This window comes from Galeopterus variegatus, unplaced genomic scaffold (genome assembly GCF_000696425.1).
Source record: "Galeopterus variegatus unplaced genomic scaffold, G_variegatus-3.0.2 Scaffold3647, whole genome shotgun sequence".
Classification (NCBI taxonomy): domain Eukaryota; kingdom Metazoa; phylum Chordata; class Mammalia; order Dermoptera; family Cynocephalidae; genus Galeopterus; species Galeopterus variegatus.
This window is the reverse complement of record NW_007729758.1, coordinates 122,621-144,400: the sequence shown is the minus strand read 5'-3', so window position 1 is coordinate 144,400 and position 21,780 is coordinate 122,621. Positions and strand designations below refer to the sequence as shown.

Sequence of the window (21,780 nt, the reverse complement as noted above, 5' to 3'; positions counted from 1 at the left end):
CACTGCTCTTCGGAGAAACCTTCTCTGATCGTCCTGTACAACAGGAGTTGAAAAACTTTGCACACAGGCAGGACTGAAGATATATTAGGCTTTGTAGGCCAGGCCATGGAGTCCTGTCCCAACTACTCAGCTCTGCCCTTGGAACACAAAAGCAGCCCCTGACAACACGATAACAAGTGAGCACGACTGTGTCCAGGAGAACTTCGTTTACAGAAACAAGCCACGGCTGGCTCAGCCCACAGGCCAGAGCCTGCAGCTCCTCCTATGGAAGGAGCCCTCTCCCCATCTCCCCCATGTGTGTGTGCCGCTGTCCTGCTCTCTCCCTCCTGACACTTCAGGCCACCTTGCATCCTTCATATTTTTTGTAGATTTTACATGTATCGTTGCCCCCACCATAATGGAAGCTGCATGAGTGCAGGGACTTTGTCTCGTCTCCTGTTGTTTCCTGAGCACCTAGAACAAAGCTCGGCCCATGGTAGGTGTTCAGTAATTGTTGAGTGCGGAAAAACAAACTTTTGAAACACAGCCTGCCTGTCAGTTGGGGTTTTCTTCCCATGTTTTGGGGCTGTCCATGCTCAGTTTGACTTCTCTTCCTTTTGTGTGGTTGTCTTTGTGTTCATGTCCTGTGTAACATCTGGGCTCCCCCTGGCTTTGTGACTTGTCTAGTGCCCCCTTTGGGAAGCCCTGGGCCTCCTGTGTCAGCCAGTGGCGGTGGTGGTGGTGAGGGGCATTTCTTTGACCGGATGCACGTGGCCCTTGCTGCTCCTTTAACAGCAGACTGAATCACGAGTTGACTTTATTTCAATCTCATATGGGAGATTTGTCCTTTTGAGTGCCATATGGGCAAAACAATTACCTTGTGATGCTGCCCAGATTTGGAGCCGTCCCAGCGCTGGGAAGCTTTTGTGTGTTCCGGGCCTGGGACTCTGGGTACCATTTGCAGTTCCCACTGTCCAGATGAAAGCCTGCTTCATGGTCCCTCGTGGCGCCCCAGCCGGCAGCTCTGGCTCTTCTTAAAGGCCATTGGTTTCTTCCTTCCTCCTTTTGGAGAGGTTGTGTGAGCTGGATCCTCTTGGGTTTTCATCCTGCCCCACATATTTGGGGACAGTGATCATGTTCAACGTGATGTTCAATGCGATGTTCAATCTGACCCCAAGGTTGGCCAGGGGTGGGTGCTGGGAGGGGGAGTACAAAGAGCTATAAGACTGAGCCCTCCCTCTAGGATCCTGGTGTGTGCTCGGGGAGGCAGGATACGTTCATAAATGTGGTATGTCCCAGGAGCTGGGGAAGTGGACAGAGGTACGGCGGAGGGAGAGAGACCCCCTTCGCTTCTGGCCAGGGTGGCTGATGCCAGGCAGCTCTCCATCGTGGAGGGCGCTGCTTGATTTGGGCCAGGAGGATGAATTGGGTTAAACAGGGAGAGAGGGAGGAAGACATATTCCTAAAGAAGAGAAAGGCCAAGGAGGCTGAGAAGCCCGGGTATGTGCGGTGGGGCTGGGGGCAGGGTGGGACCCAGTTAGTATGTGAGTCGGGGGCAGCAGCGGTTCAGGATTAATGAAGCTCAGTGGAGCTACCTCTCAGCTGTTGGGGCATTTTGCTGTTTTTGTTTTGGGGGCTAAGGCCTCCGGGCTTTGATCATCTTGAGAAAAACAGCATGTCCCAGCTCACCTAGCACAGAATTAAGTCTCTAGACCAGCAAAATACTGATCCAAACCCAAGAGCTCATGAAAACTCCAGAGGGCAGAAATTTTCTAGAGGGACCCATTAGTTTTCCTTGAGTTTGAGACATTGTAGTTTTAGAAGCTTGGCTTTGGGAAAACAAGCCAAGTCTAGCATAAATTAATAGATAATTTGTGTTTGTGTGTGTGTGTGTGTGTGTGTGTGAGAGAGAGAGAGAGAGAAAGAGAGAGAGAGAGAAAGAGAGAGAGGGAGGGAGAGAGAGAGAGAGAAACAGTCATGTTAAATGAACAGATTTGTAGAACTCAGTGTTCTTGCAAATAAGAAGTGCCACAACAGAAATTCCCAGGTGTTACAGTGCAGTCACGCTTAGGACTGGCAAGGAGGGAGAGAGAGAGAGAGAAACAGTCATGTTAAATGAACAGATTTGTAGAACTCAGTGTTCTTGCAGATAAGAAGTGCCACAACAGAAATTCCCAGGTGTTACAGTGCAGTCACGCTTAGGACTGGCAATTGACTCAAGCTTTTTCTTGTGAAATAGCTTCCTTGCTGTGTTTTTGAAGCTCTACAGTATGTGGAAACTGAGGCAGGACAGCTTTTGCTGGGTGCTTGCTCTGGCTGCTGTTTCAAATGCTTAGTCGACTCTGCAGTGAGTGCTGCTTTGTGGCTTCCTGGGGTGCGGGGAGAGGTGGACGCTTGCTGGGGCCATTTGCAAAGCCAGAGCGGCTTCTCCTGGGAATAAACGGGCCTCCACTGACCTTTGTTGGACATTCTCTCCTCTCCCTCCTTCCCATCTGTCTCCGTCTTCTCTCTCCCACCTTTCTGCAGAGCCACCAACCAAATACCAAATCTCTCAACCAGAAGTTTACGTGGCTGCGCCAGGGGAGCCGCTAGAGTTGCGTTGCCTGTTGAAAGATGCCACCGTGATCAGTTGGACTAAGGATGGGGTACACTTGGGGCCCAACAATAGGACAGTGCTTATTGGGGAATACTTGCAGATAAAAGGCGCCACACCTAGAGACTCCGGCCTCTATGCTTGTACTGCTGCTAGGACTGTAGACAGTGAAACTTGGTACTTCATGGTGAATGTCACAGGTGAGTTGGCCTGCGAGCACTATGCTCCCTCTTCTCTGTAGCTGTTTTCTGGTTAAAATTTTCCAGCCAAGTGAAGTCATAGTGAGATCTGCTAACTGGATGCCAGGCACACCGCTTCATAGTTTGTTATTGATCTGTTTTTGAAATTCTTCTGTGGGACCTGGTGCACCCGAGAGGCTGATCATTAAGAATGACAGAATTCTCGTGTGCAAAGTAGCATTTTTCTTTTTAAGGCAGCACCCTTTTATATAAGTAAAAACATCTTTTTTTCTCTATTCTACTGACATCCTTGGCATTTAGAATGTAGAACTGAATTTTGGATGCTTAGGATTTCTGATTCCTTTATTAATATTTGAGTTTCTCTCCTTGATTTTCCTCTCCTGCTGTGAGGAGGACTGAACAGGCCCCCTCTATGGCTGAGTTTAAAGTTCTGCTTTCAGAATGTTTGCTAATGATCACAGGGCCACACAGGGGCTAAGTTTTGTTAGGGGCTAATTCCTTTCCAGAAGGGCACTCAAAATGGCGAAAGATTTTGTTGGAAAAAAAATCTTTAGATATTATACAATCAGAAATTTGTGAGGGACTTGAATACTGTTTGAAGCTTAAAATCCAGGTTCAGTATATCTGATTTTATAGCATGTTTAAATTACGTGAAAGCAGAAAACATCGAGGATCACGATACAGACAATACAGATCAACTGTCATCATGAAAAGAAAACTTAAGCCTCTAAAACCTAAACACGGTCTCAGGTTTTTGTGAGGGTTCCTGGGTTGCAGAGGTCACTCTAGAGAAGGTCTAGGGTGTAGATGACGGCAGACTTTTGCTTTGCAAAAACACATCCACGGATATGTTCTTTTGCATGCAGATGCCATCTCGTCCGGAGATGACGAAGATGACACCGATGGCTCTGAAGATTTTGTCAGCGAGAACAGTAACAACAAGAGTAAGTAACTGTCCACCTCTGCAGGTCCCTGGAGGAGTGTGTGGAGGGGACTGTCGCCTGTCAACTCTTCAGCGCCGTGCTGTGTCCCGCGGCCCTTGCCTTTCCCTGCTGTGTTAACTTTCCTGACTTTCAAACCTGAGAATAAACCGATGTGACTGTACACCCTTCTGTCCCGTCTGTCCTTTCTTCTCCGTCAGTAGCCGCTCTCCTTTCAAAGCAGTCACTACTTTTCTTCCTTGATTTTCCTTTTCCCTTTGGTCTCTCACTATTCAGAGACGTAAGAGCAGTAGAACTGTGTGACACCTTGGTTTTCTTTATAGCCATCGATTATGCTTGGCTTAACCCAGTGGTTTTGGACTGGGGGTGATTGCCTCCCCCTGCTCCCACGGGACATTTGGCAGTGTTGGTTGTCACAACAGGGGGAGGTGGCATCTAATGGGCAGAGACCAGGGATGCTGCTAATAAACATCTTACAGTTCACAGCCTGGCCCCCCATAACCAAGAATTATCTGGTACCAAGTGTCAGTAGTGCCAAGGTTGAGAAACCCTGGCCTTGTAACACATGTGCCTCATACTGAGCCAGAGTCATGGAAGTGCGCCTTACTTTATAGACAGCGCTTGAGAAGGGGGCCGAGTGTCGGTTGCTTATTTTAAGGCAGTTAACACAGAGCAGTAACAGCAAGAGGCTATTTACTTGGGGAGTAAGAACATGGCATTGCCATTGGAGCTGGGCAACCTGGGTCTGAATCCTCCTGTACCCCTTCTGAAGTTCTCATTCAACTTCTGTGCCTCAGTGTCGGTTGCTTATTTTAAGGCAGTTAACACAGAGCAGTAACAGCAAGAGGCCATTTACTTGGGGAGTAAGAACATGGCATTGCCATTGGAGCTGGGCAGCCTGGGTCTGAATCCTCCTGTACCCCTTCTGAAGTTCTCATTCAACTTCTGTGCCTCAGTGTCTTCAGCTATAAAATGGGAATAATAATAATATCCTATCGGGTTGTTATGAGGATTAAATGAGTTAATGTTAGTACAGTGCTCAGAAGAGTCAGGACTTGTGAATGTTCAGTAAAGAAAATAAAATATAGCTTTAGGTGCATTCTCCAGTGACATGGCTGGAATGTTCCCGAAGTGGTTGTACTTTGGTCATTGGGGTTCTTTGCTGTGTGGTGTATTCTACAAAAGATATACTGTATTTTTCTAAAAGATTTTGGTCATTTTAGTAACTCACTGAGTAATATGCGTTTAAGTTTCCTCCATGTGTTTTCACAGCTTGGTAGATCACTTCCTTTTAGCTCTGAATGCTACTCCACTGTGTGGATGTCCCACAATTTTATTTATCCGTCCACCTACTGAAGGATATCTTAGTTGCTTCCAGGTTTTGGCAATTATGAATAAAGCTGCTAGAAACATCTGTGTGCAGGTTTTTGTGTGGACATACATTTTCAGATTCTTTGGGTAAATACCAAGTATTGCGATTGCTGGATCAGATGGTTAAAGGTATGTTCAGATTTGTAGGAAACCGCCTAACTGCCTTCCAAAGTGGCTGTACCGTTTTGCATTCCTACTAGCAATGCGTGAGACTTCCAGTTGCTGCACGTCCTCACCAGTATTTGGTGTTGTCCGTGTTCTGGGCAGTGATGGTTTGTTGTTCCAATTTGCTTTTCTCTCATGACATATGATATGGAGCATCGTTTCATATGCTTAATTGCCATCTTGGTGTCTTCCTTGGTGAGGTGTCTGTTAAGGCCTATGGCCCATTTTTTAATTGGTTTATTTGTTTTCTTATTAAGTTATAAGAGTTCTTTGTATATTTTGAGTAACAGTCCTTTATCGCATATGTCTTTTGCAAATACTTTCTCCCAGTCTGTGGCTTGTCTTTTTTATTCTCTTGACAGTGTCTCTTGCAGAGCAGAAATGTTGAATTTTCTGGAAGTCCAGCTTATTAACTCTTTCTTTCATGGGACATGCCTTTGGTGTCTTATCTAAAAACTCATCATGATACCCAATGTTGCAAGTAGATTTTCTCCTATGTTATTTCCTAGGAGCTTTATAGTTTTGTGTTTTACATTTAGATCTCCTAGCAGCTTGGGCAAAAAGAGAAATGTTTTGGTTTATGTACTGAATTAGAAACTCTGGGAGTGATTCTGATGCACACTGAAGTGTGGTAACCGCTGGCTTAGGGATTCACCTGTGGAGATCTGCCTTAAACTGGAGTTTACCATGAATGGTCTTGTTCTTGAAACAGTGGGTAATAAGGCAAGTGAAATTATCTTCTCTTACGATTCGTACCAGACTTCTACAGAGGTTATTTCTATTATTACTTAGTAATAAAACACTGATACTGCAGAGTGCTTTGCTCACTTCTTAGTTCTTTGGCTCTGGCATGAAGCTGGAGGCAAAGGAGTTGAGGGCCATCTCTGGGCAGGACCTGTCAATGCCACCAGTACTCTGATAAGGTGGAGAAAGTAGTTATTCTTGTTTTATTGATTGGGAAATTGTGACTATGAGCAAAAGACAGAGCTACAATTCAGCCACAGGCCTGTTGCATGTGGGCATCCCAGGGTCGTGATGGGGGTGGAGTGAGGATGCGCGGACAGTTGTTTATAGCTCTGAAGGGACACCTGCATGTGGGTGCCATTGCTATTGATTGGGACAGCAGATTCTGTCAGCTTGGTTTTGTTGGCATGCCTGGGAACTGTGTTGTCCTGGTGGTCAAGTACCCTGCCTGATAGCACATTACCATGAATCCACATGATATAATAAAATGCAACAGCAAGGTGCAGGTTATGTAACAACCAGGCTGAGAGAGTGGAATCTCTCTGATGATTCGGAAGGATTACCTGCGTGGGCCTCCAGGTTTTCATTGTGAACACTAGTCCCGATTGCCCAGTGCCTGTGCAGAAGGGCCAGGAGGTGGAGTGCTCCGTTTAATGAATGCCAGCCAACAGCGCCCTTGCCATGCTTTCACCTTGCAAACAGGGTTTTTTGGTAATTAGCTCTCGAATGACACCAACTCTGCCCTGAAATGGGTGCTCTGCAGTGATTAAGGGCTGGTGTTAGCTGTACCAGGGAGATATTGCTGTCGGGAGGTGCCTCTCTTGGTGCCTGTGAAACATTAGATGCTATTTAAAGTGATAGCAGTTCTTAGCTGGCTACTTGGCCTCTGCCATCTGTTGGTGTGATTAGGCTGGACTGATTCACAGGTGCAGCCTGGGGCGGCTGAGATTAAGCAGCTGTGGCCTGTGTGGACAGAGGAATGCCATGGCCAGGGTAATTGGCAAGGTAGGAGAGGGGATGTTGCCATTAAAACAATCTTTTGCCACTTCAAGCGTCAAATGCCTGACCTGATTAATAGGGAAAATTGCAGAAGCACTGAATTCTTTGCATTTTCAGCCACCTGGAAAACACCCATGTGTCTAAATTGATTCCTTTGTGCCTTCTGATTGTCTGGAAATGCCACCAGGGTGTTTGGATGCTCCTCTTAAGTAACATTAGCAAATGATGCTCCAGTAGCCCTGTGCTGACAGTGACATTTTGGGGCTTTTCTGAGAAGGTTTTTTCTCTTTTTGGACTGACATACTGCATATTTAGTTCTGTGTCTTCTGGCTTGAAAAATATATTGCAGGTTATTCCCTCTGCTCTATGCTAGATTATCATTTAATGTTGGTGGTTAAATATAAGGAGGCCAACTTATCTGCTTGGTAGAGTTCTTTTAGATTCTGTACAGAGTACAGGAAGCCTGGTAGCCGTAGACAATGGCAAAAATAACAATCAAGAATTAAGGCAGGATTATTGAATTTTGGCCATGAAACTGGTACCCATAGACATCCAGGTCTTGTTTGATTTTTATAGGAATGTTCTGTAATATTCAGATTGCTCCTAACTCGTCATTCCAGATCCAGGTCAGCGGTAGGCTTCTCTGCGGAGGATTTCCTCGTACACACAGGCAGATCGTGTGGCTCGATTTTGAGCATTCATATGTTCTATTTTATTGCATCACATGCAATAGGATGTAGCGTCTCAGGACTGCCTTTCCAGTAGACCCTTCGCTTCTCGAGGGCAGGAACCAGCCTGGACGTTGAATGAATATTTTGTGGAATTATAGTCCTCACAGATGTCTTTTATGGATCTTAATAAAAACAGAGCAATGTTTAGGTCTGGTCTGTACATTAAGAAGATAAGCTGGTGTTTCCCAAAGAATATTCCTTGGAATCCTAGTCCAGACACATGCAATAGGATGTAGCGTCTCAGGACTGCCTTTCCAGTAGACCCTTCGCTTCTTGAGGGCAGGAACCAGCCTGGACGTTGAATGAGTATTTTGTGGAATTATAATCCTCACAGATGTCTTTTATGGATCTTAATAAAAACAGAGCAATGTTTAGGTCTGGCCTGTACATTAAGAAGATAAGCTGGTGTTTCCCAAAGAATATTCCTTGGAATCCTAGTCCAGACTAATTTTCTGCCAAAAGTAAGTTGTATTTTGAAATAAATTTGGAAAATTCTGCATGTTGTAAAACTTTCTTAGAGACTTATAATGTCCATCAGTATGATACAAGCTCTGAGAAGTTCTGTAGTAAAACATCTGTTTAATTTTGTCCTTTTCCAGGCTTTTCTACACTTACTGACCGTAAGACCCTTTTTAAAATATAGCATCTATTAACATCCTGTTGCACATGCACTGAAAAGCCGGCCGTGGGCTGATTTGATTGATCTGACTTGTTCTCCCCTTTTAAGTCAAGTTCTTCCATCCCAGATGTGAAGGGCATTCTCTGGTCATATTTTAGCAGCTGAGCAGCTGATGACCTCACACCTTACCAGTACTGGACGTTTCCCGACTGGAACAATCCTGTGATGTCATTACAAGCCTGGCTGCCAGGAAATAATGCTGCTACATATGCCCCTCAGTGAAACACGTTTTCTCTGGACAAAAAGTTGCAATTTCAAATGCTAATTTTTTGAAATGCATCCAAGTTGAGGGTTTTGAAAGGTTTAGAATTTATGCTTTAATGTAGGAAAGTATAACTTAACCAAGTCCTTGCCTCACCTAAGTACTAGGCACTAGACATGCCTGCTTGTTTGAGGGATTTTTATTACCTTCAGCTTGTGTTTAAGTGATTAACGTTCCTGAAGAGCTCAAGACTTAGTTCTTGGGAAGATCCTGACTGTGGAATAGTTCATGTCTGTTGCTTAACTAGAGGGAGGTGACAGAGAGAGAGCTCTCTCAAGATTCTTGCTGCTGGAGTGGTTCTTTCTATTGAGTATACAGAGGCAAGGCAATTTTTTTATTTTGGTTTAATTCCTGTTGAGACCTGCAGATGTGCATACTCTATGTCAGGGAGAAAGGCTTTTTTTTTTTTGGAAGTCACTAGGGAAAATAAAGGTACTTGGCTTGAGATTCCAAACTCATTTCATTGATTAACCTGCTGATAATAACTGTTTGTAGTTACTTCGTTCTAATTGGAATTTTTATTTGGGAGAGGTTATATCTAACTTAGTCAATGCAAGTTTCTTAGTTCTGTTGAAGTTTCTGGGAATTGAGAAAAACAAAACAACGAAGCATGCAGGCCTCCTAAATTTTTGGAAATTCTTTTTTCATGAAAACCTCATCAGTAAGCTGGTTTGGCATTTTGTCACAAAGGCTGCTGATGGCATTGCATCCGGTAAGCTGGGATACGTATCTTTTCCTTCTTGGCCCCCCCTCTTGGTCAAACAGCATAGCCAATGACTGAAGGATTTTCCTTCGAAGGCCGATCCTAGGAATTCCCATGGAGTAACTGGTCTCTCACTGGACTCAGTCATTTCACTTGTGAGTAACTTGACTAGCTTTTAAAAAAATGTGCTTCTGATCTAATGCGTTGCTGGTCAGCAAGTTGTTTTAACGAGATTTCTGAAATAAAGCCACAGACATACCCCCTCATAAATCCCACGCTCATTCAAATCTCCATATTTTGTTAGATTTGTTTTCTCTTAGTTTATACCAGACCGAAAACAGATGCACTGCAATCTACTAGGACAGTGGGGAGCTCCCAGAGACATTTTTCCCCGTCAGGGGTCAAAGCATTCAAATGTCCTGATTAGTGATATTTTTAAAAGCCCTAATTATAGACTTAAGGCAGAGGCCTTAGTGGGGCTTTAGGGAGTTTGTAAGACAATCTAGGAGCTGAAACAGGCTGTGTTTTATTTTATTTTTTTATTTTTGCATCAATAAAAATATAGTTGGCAGTCATCAGCATCCACAGCTCACATAAATCTTGAATTTTTGCCTTAATTGCCATGGGAGAGTTCAAAGGGCAGCCTGGAGTGGTTGAAAGAGCACTGCTCAGGGAGCTAGAGACTTGGGTCTAGCCTCAGCCCAGCCTCTGGCTGTGTGACCTTGATCAAATCACTTAACCTTTCTGGGTGACACTGATCACATCAGCCGTTGGGCCAGATGGTCACCAAGGTCTCTTTTGGTACTGTGTTGTAATATGATTCCATGTTTTTCCTTTAAACCATTCAGCTGTGTTCTCTCTTTTTGGTTCCAGAGAGAGAGAGTAGACCATAAACCTTAGATGTCAGTACTGGAACATATAAAGGTTTTTGTGGGGACAGGCTCAGCAGCCTGTGGCTTCTGATTGAGTTTATACCGCAGGGTCAAACGGAACCCTATAATCCTATCATTTATTGACAGAATCAATACCTGTGCTGCACGTAGATACCTGGGAAGAATGTTTGTACCGGGAGGGACTTTATCAGAAAAGCTCCTTCATTTTAAAGCTGAAGATTTTAGCAGGCTTCTTTCTGTCTGTTCATCCATCCACCCAGTCAACACTCGAGTGCCTACTCAAGCTGGCTGAAGACAGCTCAGACTGCATCTAGGTGCTCCGCTCTAGCAGACGTCAACCGGAATATTTTTCAGTAGAGACACCACCATATTGGAAGCACACATCAGTAACAAAGCAGTGGCCCAGAGAAAGATGAACCTTCGCTGTGGGATAGGAGTGCTAAAGAAAGGCTGTATCAGAGTACTTCGGGGATGTTTCTGTGGGGTTATAAATCTCTCTTTAACCAGCCACTTCTTAGGAGACTTCTGCTGCATGAAAGTAAAATTCAGCTTCCCTAACGTAACTGTTTCAGTGTAGAAAATGATCAGATCAGAGTACTTCGGGGATGTTTCTGTGGGGTTATAAATCTCTCTTTAACCAGCCACTTCTTAGGAGACTTTTGCTGCATGAAAGTAAAATTCAGCTTCCCTAACGTAACTGTTTCAGTGTAGAAAATGATCAGGCATAGGTATGCTGTGCCTTGACTGTGCAATTTTACTTGTTTATTTACTGTGGCCAGGTCTTACTGTTCCTTTAACGTGCTCATCATTAGTATTTAATGACTAAGAGAACATCCACCATTCTTTTGCTACATATTACATCAGATCTAAGACTGTCAGAGCTGAGGGGACCACACCTATCATCCAGGGCAACTCGTTTACTTTATAGGTAATTTAGTGTATTTATTTTTTACGCCATCAGAGGTTTATACCACAGTTCTCCCTCTATTAATTAAGTGACTTTAAACTCACCCTTCATACATCTGAGGTTAGGCCAGGGAAGGTACATAAAGTAGCTGCTCATACACTTGATTTCAGACAACCTGATGTGTCCTTGGCTTGCAGATTCATTTTAAATAGAGTTGTGGAGTAAAATCCATTGAGCGTCTTCTGTGTACAAGGGTCATCTCTGCTTTTGTAGATGTTTAGTTTGTTAAACCATTTCCTTCCCTGAACGAAAGTTGTGAAAGCTGCTCACAAGTCCTGGTATGAAAGAAGCCTCCTTAGGCCGAGGAGCTTGTCCAATGTGTCTGGTCCATGTTTCTCTCCAGCTGCAATGTAGTTCTTTGAAGGCTCTGGCCTTTCCATGTGTTTAGACTACAAAAATGGCAGAAAATATTGGAGAGAGGAAGAGTATGTGGAAGACATGAGGCTGCTGTTGAAGGAAACACAGTAGGGCTAATCCTAAAATATAACTATTTTTCTAGATCTTCCAGGTTCTTCAGTCTTCTCATAAAGCTGGTTTATTTCAGGAGGAGCCACTGTAAATTAAAATAGTTCCTCCCCTCCAGCATCATGTGCATTAAAATGATTTGTGAGCTTGCCTTCTTTAAGGGGAGGCTTAGTTACCAAAGGGTGGTCATACCTGTGTGATGTTAGCACTCACCAGGGTGGGGTTGGTCAGCCCAGGCAGAGGGTTGGGGTGGCTATCACTGCCACCCAGGGCACCTTGATCAACTTGGCTCCATGGCCCTTTCTGTTGAGGCATGATTTATGGTTATTCAAGGAATGTTGTGAAATTCAGGTTTCAAGCTATAGCCATGTAGGTGATCGGTTTCTACTTTGTGGATTAGATTTTGTGGTGGCTCCACCCACTGTCGATCTCTGAGACTTAGGTTAGAAGCACTGTGCCTATTGCATAGTTGTTTATCTGTTTTGCATGAGCAGATTTTATAGGTACAGTTTTGATGACTGAAATTTTACCTCAGGGAAGTGGCTACCTGCCAGAAATTCCAGCAGAATTCTTTCACTCTAGTCTTTAAATCATTCCTTAGGTACCATGACAAAGACTCTGGTTGCCAGTGTACTGTTGCCACAGGTCAGGGTTGCACAGGCCACGAGGTCTGGAGTGATCCCTGCAGCCTCACTGATGGCTTAGCCCAGTGTGAGACGAAAAGAACAACATTCCTAATTTCTTAAGCTAAATTCCACTTTTTGACATTTTAGGGAACATAAAAATCATGCCCAGTGGTATGTGAGCACATATCTGTTGATTTCTTTTGTGTAAAAAAGAAAAGACATTCCAGAGGGTCAGCTGAGTGGTAATTGATGCTATGTGAAAGAGTTACTACATTAATATTTAGCTAATTCATGTGAATAGGCTATTGTGTTTACTTAAACAAATGACATGAGCACAGACACCTGACAGTGTGAGGTATGCTTTTCATTTAGGTCAGATTTGTAAAAGTCTTTGTGTAGCCACAAAGCTCATTATTTATTTTGTGCTCTCAATGGTTTCTTTTTTAGTGGCTGTGGCTGTGGATGGATTTTTCTAAGTGGAAGCTTTTAAAATGAAAGATTATTGAAATTGTTTCAGTATATGCCAGGCCCTGGGAGTCTTGTGATGAATAGGAATCAGCACTCACTGGTGGAATGTTCAGAGGAATAGGCATGTTTATGGGCACTGGAGACCCCAAGTCAGACAGCTACCCAAGTTGCCTACTCGATGAAAATGCTGCTGGACTCAAAGGAAAGAGTGCAGCCTCATTCCTTTTCCCTCGTCCTCCCTTGTCTTTCCTTCCTACTTTCTTTCTCTCTGGTATGCATGATGACCAGCTGTCCCTTTTTGCACTGCCTTGGCATCATGTAGTTGCCCCTGTATCCCACCACCTTGGCACTTAGACCTGCACAAGGATAGAGAAGATACGGCATGCCTCTGTGAAGAAATCTTAGCTCCGTCTTTTGTAGCAGGTTTTTATAGTAGGTTTAAGAGAAAGCGTGAAGCAGATAGGGTTATGTGTTTTGGATGCAGTTATTCCAATTCCTGATTAGAGCATGAGAGTCTGGCTGCTGAGTGAAGGGTATTGTAACCCCCCAGGAGCAAGCTGTGCCACCCGTGGCATAGAGAAGCCTTCTACATGTGCATCCGAGCCAGACAAAGCCCATGCCTCGGGCCATTTGTCTGTGGTTTGAGGAGTCTGTGTGCTTTTGCTCAGTCTAACCCTTACCAGAAATAAGCAATGTTATGAATTGGCTTTCTAGAATGTTCAAGGTCCTGTTGATGGATGCTTTAGGGGAATACAGGGATTTTGGTTACCAGTTTTCTAAGACAGAAACACAATATATGTGAAAAGTTAAATTGCTGTATAAGATTTCATTGGGAGTTTTGGATAGCAATAAAGGAAGAAGTGGCCCAGGCTGGCTCTCCCGGCCTCCGGTCTTAAATATCAGAGTGGTTGAAGGTTTGGATTCCAACCCCATGGAGAAGCTGGTTCTTCCTAGTGTTGAAGAGCAGGGCTGAGGACAGTGGGCTCTGGTATCAGACCGATTTGGTTCAAATCCTGGCTGTACAACTTGCGAGCTTCATGGTTTTTGGAGGATTACTTAACTTCTCTGTGCCTTGGTTTCCCTACCTGTAAACAGGAATTATAATAGTGCCTTTCTCATTGGATTGTGAGGATTAACGTTTTAAACATGTAAAAGCTCTTAGAGTAGTGCTTGCAAAATAAGCATTCAGTCAGTAGTGGTCATTAACCTCTCTTAGCAGGCAGGAAGAATTTACAGCCTTGTTCCTGAGTGATGCTGTGGCTCTTACTTAGATAAAATGTACTTCGCTTGGTGATTTAAAAACTTGCCTCTTTCCTTGAGTTAAAAAAAATCACTTATATTTATGACTTAAGAGAGCACGACTTTACATAACATTTGATTAGTAGCCCCCTATTAAGTTATCAGCTTAGGTGTGGTAGGATAATGTTATTCATAAACACTGTTGGAGAAAAAAAAAAAACATTTTGTCTTTTTTTCATTTCAAAAATTTAGTGATATGGTTTTTTTGTTTGTCATATAAAGTACTGGGAAATTCATGATACCTCCATGGATTCTTTTATATTAGGATGATGGTTTATACTTTTTATGGCTCTTTAAAGTAAAGCTCCAATGGATAAGTTGATGTGGCTTTTGAGGACAACTTGTTTTAACTAGTGGGTATATGGGATCATTTAATAGGTGGGGCAATCTATAATGATATATTTTTGGAGGGCTGAGTTGTTAACTATTGCCTGTGTTTTTACTGTATGTACAAAGTAGAATTTTAAAACATGATTCGACATGAAATTATTTTCTGGCACCGAGAACAAGAGAGAGAAGGTGCCTCAGACATTTTTTTTTTCGTGTTAACGGACATAAACCAATGAGCAGTCTCTCTCCAGGGACCGTCTGCGAGGCCAGCTGGATTAGACTTCCGAAATTTTTTTCCTAATTTAAATATTACCCAAAGATTTGAAAAATATCAGATCCATTACATAGAAAAATAAAACGATCTTGCTTGTTTGGAGTTTACTCGTGGAGACAAGGCAATCCATCTATATACATTTTAATGTTATTTTCCAAAACAGGAGCACCGTACTGGACCAACACAGAAAAGATGGAAAAGCGGCTGCATGCTGTCCCTGCAGCCAATACTGTCAAGTTTCGCTGTCCAGCTGGGGGGAATCCAACACCAACTATGAGGTGGCTGAAAAATGGAAAAGAATTTAAGCAGGAGCATCGCATTGGAGGCTATAAGGTACAATGAAGCTTTCAAAATTTTGTACTTCTTAAATTTTTGTGTATTTATTTTTGCAAGTCCTCAGAAGTTAGCAGGAACTAAGAGGAATGTTTTTGAAAAAATCAGGAAGTATCATAACTGATCATGTCAATGCTTCGTATTGAAAAAAAAAATGGTCCTGATCTTGCATGTCATTTTAAAGTACAATTCCCACTTACATCGTTGTTCTTTATATGAGGAGAATTTAATAACAGAAGGGTTGAAAGTTGAGAGTCTGTTTTCTATATGCTTTATAGTCTGTAAAACTAAAACTGGAGTGGAATTTGAGAAGTGTCAGTACAGATGCCCTGTTTGAGCAGGGTTGCATTAACAGCGAATGGATCTGGATGAGAGACTGGAGTATGAAATATTACTCATTAAGAGAGATCACTGAAAGGTGACAGAGGCAGTCCCCTGTCCCCCCTCTTCAAAGATTCTGAAGAGCCCATCATGGAGTTCCATGAAGTTCAGTCTTATCACTCCCTGGGGAGTTTGAAATGGACAGCTATCTCCCTGAAGATGTCTGCGAATGCTCCTTCCAGCCTTTGATCATCCGTTTAGCTAACGTTGAAGGAGCACCTGTCTGCGCCAGGCACCATCCTAGGCTCTGGAGAAACCAAAGAGGGCAAGCCCTGGCCCCAGCTCAGAGGGGCTTCTAGTCCAGCAGGGGAGGCAGACAGGAGAGCTGACAGTCTCAGAGGACACAAGTCACAAGAGTGTGCTGCATCCTGCAGACATGCACGGAGAGGTGCTAGGCTCTGGAGAAACCAAAGAGGGCAAGCCCTGGCCCCAGCTCAGAGGGGCTTCTAGTCCAGCAGGGGAGGCAGACAGGAGAGCTGGCAGTCTCAGAGGACACAAGTCACAAGAGTGTGCTGCATCCTGCAGACATGCACGGAGAGGTGATGTTGGCTCTTTGGGAGGATAAGGAGATCAGAGAAGGATCCTGGGCTGAGTTGGAAGGAAGAGTGTGTCAGAAAGAGAGATCTAGACTCACCAAATTATTTAGTGTGGAAGAGGAGAACTTTGAGAATTTAGCATATGAGGAGGACTTAAGGAAACCTCATTATAAAATTCTTTGGTGCATTTGGAACATGAGTGGGCATATTAGTTGCCTACCGCTGCATAACAAATTACGTCAAGACATAGTGACTTTAAAGAGCAACATTTATTATTTCACAGTTTTCATGGTTAGGAATCCAGGTGCGCCTTTGCTGAGTCTTCTGTCTCCAGGTGTCTCATGAGACTGTAATGAAGGTTTTGGTTTAGGCTGGGGTCTCTTCTGAAGGATTACCTGGGGAAGGAACTGCTCATATGTTGTCCTCAGGATTCACTTCCCGCAGGTTGTTGGACTGAGGGCCTCAGTTCCTCACTGGTTGTTGGCTGCAGGCCTCAGTTCCTTGCCATGTGGGTGTCTCCATAGGGCAGTTGACAACATGGCAGCTGCCTTCATCAGGGTGAGCAAGGAAGAGGAGCCAGAGAGAAAGAGTGGAGGAACACAGAGGAAGTGGCATCCCACCACTTTTACTGTTTTCTGTTTAAGCAAGTCACCAGGGAGGAGATTACCCTAGGGCATGAATGCCAGGAGACATTGGGATCTCTGGGACCCACCTGAGAAATCTACCCAGTGGGTAAAATAGAAGGCACTTCAGCTTGGACCCCAGGGCTTTAAAAGCCAGGTGGGAGAGGATTTCTTGGTGGAAGCAGTGGGACGTCTGGAAGGACTGTCTCTCCCCCATGTTTAACATACTCATGTTACCCCAACTCCATCACTGTTGTGGTTCCATGAACCACCGCCTCCACCCCAAAGTGCCCTAGAGCCCTTCTTTTTTTTTTTTTTTTAAAAAAAAAAAAAAAAAGATGAGTAACTGAATGAGGTTTCAGAAAAGGGCTCTAACGGGCCGGCCCGTGGCTCACTCGGTAGAGTGCGGTGTTGATAACACCAAGGCCACGGGTTCGGATCCTATATAGGGATGGCCGGTTTGCTCACTGGCTGCGCGTGGTGCTGACAACACCAAGCCAAGGGTTGAGATCTCCTTACCGGTCATCTTTTTTTTTTTTTTTTTAAAAAAAAAAAAAAAAAGATGAGTAACTGAATGAGGTTTCAGAAAAGGGCTCTAACGGGCCGGCCCGTGGCTCACTCGGTAGAGTGCGGTGTTGATAACACCAAGGCCACGGGTTCGGATCCTATATAGGGATGGCCGGTTTGCTCACTGGCTGCGCGTGGTGCTGACAACACCAAGCCAAGGGTTGAGATCTCCTTACCGGTCATCTTTTTTTTTTTTTTTTTAAAAAAAAAAAAAAAAAGATGAGTAACTGAATGAGGTTTCAGAAAAGGGCTCTAACGGGCCGGCCCGTGGCTCACTCGGTAGAGTGCGGTGTTGATAACACCAAGGCCACGGGTTCGGATCCTATATAGGGATGGCCGGTTTGCTCACTGGCTGCGCGTGGTGCTGACAACACCAAGCCAAGGGTTGAGATCTCCTTACCGGTCATCTTTTTTTTTTTTTTTTTAAAAAAAAAAAAAAAAAGATGAGTAACTGAATGAGGTTTCAGAAAAGGGCTCTAACGGGCCGGCCCGTGGCTCACTCGGTAGAGTGCGGTGTTGATAACACCAAGGCCACGGGTTCGGATCCTATATAGGGATGGCCGGTTTGCTCACTGGCTGCGCGTGGTGCTGACAACACCAAGCCAAGGGTTGAGATCTCCTTACCGGTCATCTTTTTTTTTTTTTTTTGTCTTTTTCCGTGTCCGGCAACGGATCGCAACCCTCAGTGTTGCCCCCGTACCGGACCGGGACCGGCAACGGGATTGCAACCCTCGGTGTTGCTCCCGCGCCTCGCTCAGCCAGTGAGCGGGAACCGGTCTGTATGTGGGATCCGAACCCTCGGGCGGGAGCGCCGCCGCGCTTCCCAGGCGGCGCACTATCCAGTGCGCCACCGGGCCGGCCCAGTTACTCATCTTTAAAGGATTATTTGCTTCTGTAAAAGCTTTTTGTCTTTTTGTTTTAACATTTAAAAATTAGCATCTAGAAGCCAAAACCCAGAGGAAAATGGAAAAAGCCTTTAAGTAAATTACTAAGATCACACAGGGGGCAGTTGATGTGTGAAACAGATGTGAGGTGCATTTGCTGGAAGGTAGGGGCCTTTGAAGCTTGGAAGGAGAGACACTTTAGTGTCTTCCACGACTCCTACTTGGTGGTTGAAGNGGAGCGCCGCCGCGCTTCCCAAGCGGTGCACTATCCAGTGCGCCACCGGGCCGGCCCAGTTACTCATCTTTAAAGGATTATTTGCTTCTGTAAAAGCTTTTTGTCTTTTTGTTTCAACATTTAAAAATTAGCATCTAGAAGCCAAAACCCAGAGGAAAATGGAAAAAGCCTATAAGTAAATTACTAAGATCACACAGGGGGCAGTTGATGTGTGAAACAGATGTGAGGTGCATTTGCTGGAAGGTAGGGGCTTTTGAAGCTTGGAAGGAGAGACACTTTAGTGTCTTCCACGACTCCTACTTGGTGGTTGAAGCAGGAGGCAGGGGGGTGATTTGTCTTTTTGTTGTGAGTTTAGTCCTTAGACCAGGTATAATGAGATTGGATGGTTGGCCATTTTAAAATAAAAACAAAAAAACCCACCTTTTAAAAAATAATGAATAGACAAAGATTTCATTAGGTAATACTGGTTAGAAAGGAAGAGTTATACCACTAAAATCGTGGCCCCTGGGCTTGTTTTAACCACCAAGTGCTTTCTAAAAATTTGCATAATTGATGCAGTTCCAATGATTTTATTTGAACACAATTTAACTGTAAGAATGATGGTCAAAATCCTGGAGGTTAACTAATTTCCTCAATTAAAATAGTCTTGTAAATAAGTACAAAGAGAGTTGATGAGCCTCCAGAGATTCTGGTCTCAAAATAAATGGGACCAACATCATTATGATGGGTAAGGAGCTTTTTGCAAATCTGAATTAGTGATTACAAATATGCTGGAAGACTGAGGGTGCCTGATGAGAAAAATGCTCTTGATTTTTAACAGGTGCAGTTCAGTTTTAATTATTTATGACAACATTCTGCTCAATGAAGAGCACCTATGTTCTAAAAACAGTACAAGAGCCCTCAGCAGAGTGCCTTCAGCCCGTCCCCGGGGGACACAGATGACCGAAGTGTTTTTGTTGTTTTATATTTGAGCCATTTCTTTTTTTTTTTTTTTTTTTTTTTTTTTTTTTTTTCCTNGGCGGGAGCGCCGCCGCGCTTCCCAAGCGGCACACTATCCAGTGTGCCACTGGGCCGGCCCTATTTGAGCCATTTCTGAAGTGAAAGAGAAATGGAGTCTGAGTGCATGGGAACAAAATCTAAAATATATTTTGCTTTAAAAAAAAAAAAAAAAAAGGCAAACAGGGGAAGCATACTGTACCTTTGGGTGTGGTGTGCTGGCTGTGACCCCAGCGTGTTTCTTGTCCTTCTGGGCTTTCTGTGGTGGAGAAAGAGTCTGTGGCAGTGGCAGGGTGACCTGGGAGCTCAGCCTATCAGATGCAAAGGTACTAAACCTGGGTCAAGTAAGAGGTTTTTACAACAGTGGTGGCATTGGACATACATTTTGGGGATACCAGAACCTCTTAGAAATTTTGAGTCCCAGGGGCTTCTGGGACTTGGGGGGGAAAAAAAAAAGACAAAGATCTCTCATCTCCTGGGAAAACTTAGTTACCCAAAGCATAATTCTTGCTAATGATGTGTTAAGCTAATCCCAGGTACCCAGGTCATGAAGTCACTGGAGGTCACACTGGCCTCCCCGTGCTGGTCTGAGCTTCCTGGCTGGCTCTGGCCAGCTTCAGGCTCACAGGGAGCACAGTCCCTGGTGTTGGATTTTCCCTCCAATATTTTTTTTTTGTTACCTATGTAAAGTTTTAAAGAACTGTGCTCCGAACATTTGACCTGAGAAAACTTTACTGTGTGATTTAGTTTTCATTCCTCGGCATTTCCCCAAAAGGAGAGAGACCCAATGGAAACACAGAGAACCTAACGTCCAAACAACTCGCTCTTCTGACTTCTGTTCATTTGCCACTTTATTTAATAAAGAAGCAAAGTGTCAAGGTTTTCGAGATATATTTTCCCAGGAAGCAAAGACCTGAAAGTTTCCACAAACAAACGTTTGCTATTTCTGTGATTTTTTTTCCCCCCTTTGTAAATTGGCTCATTCGGTAAACCGTGGCTGTGCTTTGGTGGACAGGTGTCTCTCTAGCTCTTTCTGCCGGTCTGCGGGTTGGGCACCTTGGCCCTTGTCCTCTGTATTACAGCTTGTTTTGAAATGGTATGCACATGTGGCCAATAAAGGGAGCAGGGAAAGCAAAAGACCAAAACAAAATCAAAAAATTATGAAACAGGACAGAAAGCTTATTTTAATTCAAATGACCAATAGAACTGTTTGGTATTCTGCCATTCAGCCTTGTTTATCAAAGAACTTGTGCTGAGCCATCCTTAGGTGATTGAGAGTCAGATTATAATTTTTTTAAATATGTGGGCAATGGCTGGCTGGATGTTATTAATATGTAATTTAATAAAATAGGAAAGCATGACTTGAAGCATAACTGTATTCCTCTAATTGTACTTATTCCTGGGCTTTACATCAAACTTGACCATAGGCAGGTTTTTTAAGCTGTCTCTGCCTCAGATCCTCTGTTTTATAATGAAAAGATTGGATAGATAATCTTGAACATTGGATCCCTTCTAGCTCTAGGAACTGTGATTTACGAGTGTAACTATAATGCGGGATCAGCCATTTTTCATCTTAAACAACAGCACTGTTTTTTTTTTTTTTTTTGGTTATAAGGAGGTTACCTTTATGGCTAGATATTTCATACTGCTCTGAACAGTTATTGTGATTTAATGCAGAAAAGCAAGCAGATAGCTGAAGTAATTAATAGACCACCTCAGTTCCCAACTTGTTCTTAGGGAATAACCTAGGTAGGCATAGAGGATTCTTAAAAACTGTCTTTCATGCCACTTGTAAGAGCACAAGAACACAGTCTAAGAGAGCCCACAGGACAAAGGGCTCCTTCAACCTGGCTATGAAATTGGCAAGAAAGCCCATGGATGTCCCAGGGGTTAAAACTCCCATGGAGTCCCTCCGCAGAGAGTAAAGCATTATTGCGTATGGACTATTCGTTTCCAAGATTATTTCGGATCTAAGAAAAGACAACTTGAAAAAATATTTTGTTATCATCACTACTATACTAGTTTTTCTGATACATAGGTTAATTAGATTGATATTTACTGGGTTAGTGACTTAGATGTCATCTTAAAGACTTTTTTATGTAAATGTTGTGCTTAAACTGCAAGACTGTTTAGGGGGAAAATCATGACTAATGTAACGACCAGCACATTTATACTTGATGGGGATTTTTCGCAGCCGAGACATTTCAGCCAATGTTGTGCTTAAACTGCAAGACTGTTTAGGGGGAAAATCATGACTAATGTAACGACCAGCATATTTATACTTGATGGGGATTTTTCGCAGCCGAGACATTTCAGCCATAATCCCAGATCCAGCCGTCCGTGATGAGCAGCTGTAGCGGGTATAGCTGGTGTCAGCTACATTTACTGACTACTCCCCTGAGCCGTGTCACTGAGGCCTGCCACGGCCTGCAGAGGTGGGCACTGGTATTTTGCCCCATTTATAGATGAAGGCTCGTCATACACCTCGGGGGTGGTGGAGCTGCCGTTTGGACCCAGGCAGTTTTGCTCCAAAGTT

The 21,780-nt window shown here is 43.9% G+C and overlaps 1 protein-coding gene across 3 annotated transcripts in view; it reads left to right on the top strand.

Annotated features, from left to right (window-relative positions):
- FGFR2 (fibroblast growth factor receptor 2) overlaps positions 1-21,780 on the top strand; it is a 106,049-nt gene that overhangs the window by 24,750 nt on the left and 59,519 nt on the right. For all 3 annotated transcript variants that reach the window (XM_008585625.1, XM_008585624.1, XM_008585626.1), the window contains exons 2-4: positions 2,506-2,772; positions 3,639-3,716; positions 14,853-15,022. In XM_008585625.1, the coding sequence (XP_008583847.1) occupies positions 2,506-2,772; positions 3,639-3,716; positions 14,853-15,022 (515 nt within the window). The remainder of the gene's footprint in view (positions 1-2,505; positions 2,773-3,638; positions 3,717-14,852; positions 15,023-21,780) is intronic.